The sequence below is a fragment of the Sinocyclocheilus rhinocerous genome, unplaced genomic scaffold (assembly GCF_001515625.1).
Source record: "Sinocyclocheilus rhinocerous isolate Xijiao unplaced genomic scaffold, SAMN03320098_v1.1 scaffold1403, whole genome shotgun sequence".
Taxonomy (NCBI): domain Eukaryota; kingdom Metazoa; phylum Chordata; class Actinopteri; order Cypriniformes; family Cyprinidae; genus Sinocyclocheilus; species Sinocyclocheilus rhinocerous.
The window spans coordinates 23322-31541 of record NW_015641009.1 but is presented as its reverse complement, the minus strand read 5'-3'; the positions used below and the strand labels follow the sequence as shown (position 1 = coordinate 31541).

Genomic DNA, 8220 nt, shown 5'->3' with positions numbered 1-8220 from the left:
AATCGTTGAGCGAATCGTTTGGGAGTCGTTGAGCAAGTAAGGTAAAAATAAATGCATATTATAAGACAATGACTGCTTTTTTTATTTTTATATACCTTGCATACATGTCAACCTGTTGTTGGGGACTCCCAAAACCAAAATATGAACCTTTCATTACCCATAATAGGGGCACTTTAATGATGGATTTGTTTATTACAAACATGCAGCTTTTTGCTTCACTGGAGTTGTGTGGATTATTGTGATGTTTTTATCACCTGTTTGGACTCTCATTCTGACGGCACCCATCCACTGCAAAGGATCCATTGGTGAGCAAGTGATGTAATGTTAGATTTCTCTACATCTGTTACATCTCATGAAGAAACAAACTCACCTATATTTTGAATGGCCTAAGTAAATTTTCAGCAAATGTTCATGTTTGGGTGAACTATTCCTTTAACTACCACTCTTGATCAGCTATGGGTGTAGGTTTTCTTTTACAGTGTCCCAAAAATGTATTTGGAAACGTTTGCACATTGAAGTCACATACATGAATGTCACTGCATTGCATTAAATAACAAAATTCAAACTGTAAAAAAAAAATCTCTTAACTTTTCTTATCCATTTTTTAAAATTCCTATTAACCAAGTGGTGTCACTAGCATAGTATTTATATTTACGTACTTACATTTCTCTAATACAATGATATTTTAAGTGTGGCTTAAGTGTCCAAATATTTTTTGGAGCCACTGTATATCACCTCTCTTATTAGGTCATAGCTAGAAAGATAAACATGTTATGTTGCTGAGTGATGGGGAGATAAACAAGAAGTGCTTTCACAAACAATACAAATATGTTTGACATGAAAAGGTGACACTTCTCAAATCACACAACCTTTGGCAGAAAGCTGAAGTGTTTTTGAAATGCTTAAGCCCAACTTTTTCTCGTTCTAGGTGAATGTGTGCTGTCCATCAAACCGCGGGAGAAAGCAGAAGGCATGGAGCTCAATTTCCAGCAGGTAAATCGTAGTATGGGAGAACCATTGTAACAGGCTCAGCTCTGCACATGTCTAGTGAATATAATTAACATGTTAAGCAGCTGGGCTGCGCTGGAAACCTCAGAACCAAAAGACATATACAATCAGATATTGTGAATGAGGTCTTCAATCTGTGAACGAAGGCTTGTGATCCCTTCATTAGCAATTCCAACAATTACAACGTGTGTTTGTGCTTATAGATGCACAAATGAAAGCCTCCTTTTGTTCATGTGCCCTTGCTGTTCCTTTTTGCTCACGACTGAAAATTAAATGGATTAGATTCGAAGCTTATGCAAGATAATGCTAATGTTCTCATATTTAGTTTAATCTTTTTCAATTCATATTTTTTATAATATAGGTGAAAATAATAAATGAAAAATGTATACATGATTTCTTTTAGAATATTTCAGATTATAATTTATTATTTATACAGTCTGCTATTGGCTTGTCTTGAGAATTGCAAACAAAAATAATCAAGGTTTTTAGTTTTTTTTTAATTAATATGTTTATTCAACAAGGTTGACATTAATTTGTCAAAAGTGACAGCAAAGGCATTTATATCGCTACAAAAAAATTATATTTCAAATAAAAACTTTTGAACATTAATAATAATAAGAAATGTTTCTTGAGCACCAAATCAGCAAATTAGAATAACTTTTAGAAAGAATTAGAAAGAACTTTTGAACTGTAATTAATTAAATAATTTCTTAATGCAATTTTGTGATTTCAACTTAATAGGTTAGCTAAGAGCAGTCAGCATGTTTTGTGGTAAATATTACTCATACTATCTTCCACACCTTTGCTTGCTGGTCACAGATCAGGGCTTCCTGCAGGAGGAGAGCGTGGTGTGGGAGAGTCTCCATAATGTGGAGGGGGATGGGAATTTCTGTGACTCAGAATTCAGATTGTGTCACCCTTCCCAGAAACCCTCAGCAGCCAGCCAGCCCTCCGCACAACAGCAGCAGCAAATGCAGATCGACCAGGTGATTATGATTTTGCCTGCTTTTTCCTATCATATAGGTGTAAGAGTAACCAAGAATATCACAGCCTTAACATCCCAATGCAAATTTGGCAGAAAGCTGAAGTGTTTTTGAAATGCTTAAGCCCAACTTTTTCTCGTTCTAGGTGAATGTGTGCTGTCCATCAAACCGCGGGAGAAAGCAGAAGGCATGGAGCTCAATTTCCAGCAGGTAAATCGTAGTATGGGAGAACCATTGTAACAGGCTCAGCTCTGCACATGTCTAGTGAATATAATTAACATGTTAAGCAGCTGGGCTGCGCTGGAAACCTCAGAACCAAAAGACATATACAATCAGATATTGTGAATGAGGTCTTCAATCTGTGAACGAAGGCTTGTGATCCCTTCATTAGCAATTCCAACAATTACAACGTGTGTTTGTGCTTATAGATGCACAAATGAAAGCCTCCTTTTGTTCATGTGCCCTTGCTGTTCCTTTTTGCTCACGACTGAAAATTAAATGGATTAGATTCGAAGCTTATGCAAGATAATGCTAATGTTCTCATATTTAGTTTAATCTTTTTCAATTCATATTTTTTATAATATAGGTGAAAATAATAAATGAAAAATGTATACATGATTTCTTTTAGAATATTTCAGATTATAATTTATTATTTATACAGTCTGCTATTGGCTTGTCTTGAGAATTGCAAACAAAAATAATCAAGGTTTTTAGTTTTTTTTTTTATTAATATGTTTATTCAACAAGGTTGACATTAATTTGTCAAAAGTGACAGCAAAGGCATTTATATCGCTACAAAAAAATTATATTTCAAATAAAAACTTTTGAACATTAATAATAATAAGAAATGTTTCTTGAGCACCAAATCAGCAAATTAGAATAACTTTTAGAAAGAATTAGAAAGAACTTTTGAACTGTAATTAATTAAATAATTTCTTAATGCAATTTTGTGATTTCAACTTAATAGGTTAGTCAGTCAGAGCAGTCAGCATGTTTTGTGGTAAATATTACTCATACTATCTTCCACTTGACCCAAATATCTCAATATATCAGATGCTGAGGCCAATAACATAACCGTCATAAATTAGCCTGTATGCATTTGTGTATATTTTTGTCTCCGAAGATTTTGTTTTTAATTGCATTTCTCATTCCCTTCACAGAACATGAGCGACACGATGGCTGTGCTGCCAAAGTTGTCCACAGGCCTCGACGTTAATGTGCGTTTTACAGGTGTGTCGGATTTTGAGTACACTCCTGAGTGCATCGTCTTTGATTTGCTTGACATTCTGCTCTACCACGGCTGGCTTGTCGACCCACAGGTACGTCAGCAGAAAAATGATATAACGTGTGAATTCTGTGTATCCAAACAACAATACAAGTGCTCCATTCTGCTTCAGAGTCCTGAGGTGGTGTCTGCAGTGGGCAAACTCAGCTACAACCAACTGGTGGAGAAGATCATAGATTTCAAGCACTCGACAGATAGCAGTCAAGTCAGTGAAGGTACAGTTAATGTTATTTCTTATACACGAATGGCTCAGATATTGTATATCACAGGTGTGTGGACTCCTCAGCATTGTATTAATGGCTGATGGTAAATCTTAATGTCTGTTTGGTGACAGGTTTGATAGCAGAGCAATTCTTGGAGTCCACAGCAACCCAGCTGTCGTATCACGGCCTGTGTGAGCTCAACACGACAGCCAAGGAAGGAGAACTGTCTGTATTTGGGGGATGGGAATTTCTGTGACTCAGAATTCAGATTGTGTCACCCTTCCCAGAAACCCTCAGCAGCCAGCCATCCCTCCGCACAACAGCAGCAGCAAATGCAGATCGACCAGGAGATTATGATTTTGCCTGCTTTTTCCTATCATATAGGTGTAAGAGTAACCAAGAATATCACAGCCTTAACATCCCAATGCAAAACAAATCTACATTCTTACCCAACGATTATGCAGTTTCACTCAGAAATAGGTCATTTTATGTTAAGTTAAATGCTTTGAGAAAGCTGTTTCATGTTGGAATGTATCCCAACATTGGTTTAAGATCGATTCAGTGAATGTTTGGATGTGTTATCCAGGACTATCTGGTGGCGATGTCCCTGCAGCAGCAGCAGGGTGAAGCTCCTGGACCCATGAGTGATCTTGAGCTGGCCAGACAGCTGCAGCAGGAGGAGTACCAGCAGCCACAAACACAACAGCACCAGCCCTCAGCAGGACAGGTACTTCCTGTCTTCCCTTCCGGAGGAAACGCTTGTGCATGAAACTTCAGGGAAGCATTCTTTGAGATTAAATTGGCTTTATTCATGAAACCCTAGCAGAATGAATGCCTGAGTAAATCATTTAGAAACCGTTGTATTCAATACAGTGCAGCGATTTACAAAAGAGTAGATTCATGAATGATTTACACACATTTGTTTTACTCGTTTCAATTTAACAGAAATGTTTTCTATGTTAACAGTTTAAAATGTAATTTATTCCTGTGATGGATTCAGCATCGTGATTCTTCAGAAATCATTCTAATATTAGTTCTCAAGAAGCATTTCTCATTATCAGTGTTGAAAAGAGTGCTGCTTAATTTTTTTTCCAGATGAATAGAAAAATAGAAATAGATTAAATATAACTTTTTGTAACATTGTCTTTACTGTTGCTTTTGATCATTTTAATGTATTGTTGCTGGAAAATTTTTTTTTTTTTTTTTAAAAGGTAGTGTAGTTCACCCAAAAATGAAAATTCTGTCATCATTTACTCACCCTCATGTCGTTACAAACCTGTTATGATTCTTTCTGATATTTTGAAGAATTTTCTATGAACTGTGTCTGTGATGATGTGGTAGGGAAGCTTGTTTCTGCAATGGGATTTTAAAAAAATTATAATAATTCAGACTTTTTCTTTCACAATTCTGTTGAAATACAGAATTTTTCCAGCTTCTCACAATTTTGTCTTTTGTCCTCACAATTCTGAGAAAAGAAATTGAGAAGAAAAGAATAAAAAAAGAATTGTGCGATTAAACATTCACAATTACCCTTTTTAATTAAATTCCGTAGCAGAAACAATCACAAAACAAAAAAACAGAATTGCTGGATGTAAGAATTCTGAAAAAATGTCAAAATTGCGAGATATAAACTTTTTCTTACAAAAAAAAAAAAAAAAAAAAAGTCAAAATTGCAAAATGTAAATTCAAAATTCTGAAAAAAATGTCTATATTGTGAGATTGTAAACTCTCTTTTTTTTTTTTCCTGAGGGGGAAAAAAAACAAAATCGCTCCCAAAAAAAAGCTTCCACTGGTTCCAAGAAGATACATAAGAAAGTTTTAAAGAACTATTCCTTTAAAAAGCTTAAAGCTGTTGTCAGATGCCCTTTGTAAACTTTCCCCACTCAGTGAAAGGTTTCTGCAGTAGTGTAGTGACAAAATTCAGAAAGAAGACTTACTGAAACTGAACTCTTTCTTCATATCCCTGCAGATGAGAGGTCAGGCCGCGTCTCCGCACGGAGGACAGAGGCGCCGGGAAAAGAAGGACGACTCGGATTGCTGTATTCTTTAGGTCAAAGTCCACTAACCACCATAACCAGACTCTCAAATCCAGTTCAGCTTCTTCTGTACCACTACTGAAACATGGGACTTCACTCTTAGCAGACCTGTCGTCCCAATGCCAAGCCTGCCTTTACAGTACAGTTGACCCCTCGTTTTCGCCTTTCCTTTATCCTCATGGTTGGAACTGTTGCTCATCGTTGTCTACTGGACCAAATAAAGGTAGCAATTGTTTCCAAGCACTAATGAGCGTTTGTTTGAGCTCCTAACTATGCCATTAAAGATTGAAGACTGTAATGGTAAATAATCAGGTATTGTAATAAGAATTTAATATTACACTGAAATGCTACTGTCTCAAGTTGATCTGTACATAGTTACTTGTCATCGGCTTTTCATCCAAAGTGATGTACAGTACACTAAGTACACAGGGCTCCGTGGAGCTCCCTGGATCCTGTAAGCTGAGCTAATAAAAGCCACCTCTGTTAACAGGAAATGTGTGGCCATTGATTTATGAAACGTCTGGAATATTGGTATTACACAAAGAAACTTAAGTGCAGCGTTTTTTGTGCAGTCATCAAAATCATTTTGCACACATACACAGTTTAGTGTTATCATAAGCACATGCACAATGGGCTCCAAAATCTGAGAGCTTTTGTGAAAATGCTTCTATTTTGCATTTTTGTCTAATACAAACCTGATGATCATAAATAAAAGAGCATATGTGCTTTAATTGAAGACGGAACATCTGGCTGGCTGTACAAAGAGAGACATGATCAATGTCACAAATGTATGCACATTTGGATTCAGAGAATTAAAGTGTCACTCTTTTTATTTCATAATTTAACTTTAAAAATAATTTTTCCAGATTTAAAGGGGGAAAAAAATCCCAATGCGTCAAAGTCTCTGATTTTATTCAGACAAGGAATTTTCATAAGCATGCAAAAGTTTGGGGTAATTTTTTTTGAAAAAGAAATTAGGATACATTAAACGAACGAAAAGTGATGGTAAAGACATTTGTTACAAAGATTTCCATTTTAAATAAATGCTGTTTTTTTATTTTCCATTCATCAAAGAATCCTGCAAAAAATGGTCAATAATATTTTAGCTGTTTTTAACATTGATAAAAACAAGAAAAGTTTCTTCATAGCAGTCAAGTCAGTGAAGGTACAGTTAATGTTATTTCTTATACACAAATGGCTCAGATATTGTATATCACAGGTGTGTGGACTCCTCAGCATTGTATTAATGGCTGATAGTAAATCTTAATGTCTGTTTGTTGACAGGTTTGATAGCAGAGCAATTCTTGGAGTCCACAGCAACCCAGCTGTCGTATCACGGCCTGTGTGAGCTCAACACGACAGCCAAGGAAGGAGAACTGTCTGTATTTTTCAGGAACAACCACTTCAGCACTATGATAAAGCACAAGGTGTTTAGCAGCCTTCCCACACCAACACTCTCCATAGCAGCTAAGCTGATTACAACAACCCCAGCGACGTCAAGCCGCTTTAAACCCACCACCACCACCAAAAAAAAAGGGATGATATAAAGGGATGTTTCTGACTATATACAAAGAAAACATGTTACTTTTATCTGTTCAATAGAAAAAATTTGAAGAAAATATTTTGAAGAATGTTTGAGTTGCTGGAGTTGCTGGAAGCCACTGACTTAACCCCCACCCCCACCACCACCACCACCACCACCACCAAAAAAAAAAAGAAGATTTTGGGGCAGATTTTTATAGCAAAAATTAGTTTTTTGAGCCCAAGTTAAACATTCAGCTTGAGTAAATGCATTTTGCTCACATTTTGAGCAGAAAGATGCACTTTAATGCAGAGATTTTGCTATTATAAACCTATTTTAAGTTAAGGCAAGATACTACAGGCAAAAACGCTGTTTTTTTTATGCAATTTGGCTTTTCATAAAGGGATGTTTCTGACTATATACAAAGAAAACATCCAAAATACACCACTTTATTGCACTTTATCTATTTGCATCTCTTTAAAGATTTCTGAAAAGGCTTTTTCTCTTCTGCACTGAGCCAAAAATCTCCACTTCTGTTGCACTTACACCAAAATGACAGTTTAATCTCTATTCTTAAGGTTTTTACAGAGAGGTTTATCAATGTATAATTGACCTGATTTTAACATTTTATTCCTCAAAAAACAGTGAAAATTTGTTTTTCTGGCTGTTTCTGATTTATAGAAAAAATATATCCAAAAAACTTTGAGTCTATGTTAGAAAAAATGAAACCACAATCTTCATATTGTTCAGATTTTTGTACTGAAAAAATGTTAAAGTGCAATTAATTAGATGATGCCTTGTGTGCAAACATCACATGTCACATGTTGCATAAAAGCAACACATTTCAGGTTGTATGTCAATATGATAATGGTACTTGAACCTCACTGAATTGCTTACTGAGATGCATTTGAAATTCAAATGGCTTTGTCGCTGTTATTTGGTCTGCTGACCAGTGATCAGTATGTTCAATGTGTTAATTTGCAGGGTCACCTTTACCTGCTGGTCACAGATCAGGGCTTCCTGCAGGAGGAGAGCGTGGTGTGGGAGAGTCTCCATAATGTGGAGGGGGATGGGAATTTCTGTGACTCAGAATTCAGATTGTGTCACCCTTCCCAGAAACCCTCAGCAGCCAGCCAGCCCTCCGCACAACAGCAGCAGCAAATGCAGATCGACCAGGTGATTA

General features: G+C 36.2%; 1 protein-coding gene and 1 long non-coding RNA gene across 2 annotated transcripts in view; both read left to right on the top strand.

Annotated features, from left to right (window-relative positions):
- LOC107753471 (protein FAM63A-like) overlaps positions 1-5959 on the top strand; it is a 12046-nt gene extending 6087 nt beyond the window's left edge. Inside the window, exons 4-9 of the mRNA XM_016569622.1 lie at positions 3152-3310; positions 3389-3491; positions 3611-3704; positions 3748-3826; positions 4066-4206; positions 5449-5959. Coding sequence (XP_016425108.1) covers positions 3152-3310; positions 3389-3491; positions 3611-3704; positions 3748-3826; positions 4066-4206; positions 5449-5529 — 657 coding nt within the window. The 3' untranslated portion in view covers positions 5530-5959. The remainder of the gene's footprint in view (positions 1-3151; positions 3311-3388; positions 3492-3610; positions 3705-3747; positions 3827-4065; positions 4207-5448) is intronic.
- Positions 5960-6659: 700 nt separating this feature from the next.
- LOC107753465 (uncharacterized) lies at positions 6660-8053 on the top strand. The gene is made up of 3 exons (XR_001641471.1): positions 6660-6680; positions 6800-6942; positions 8022-8053. It is a non-coding gene; the product is annotated as an uncharacterized LOC107753465 (long non-coding RNA).
- Positions 8054-8220: the final 167 nt, after the last annotated feature.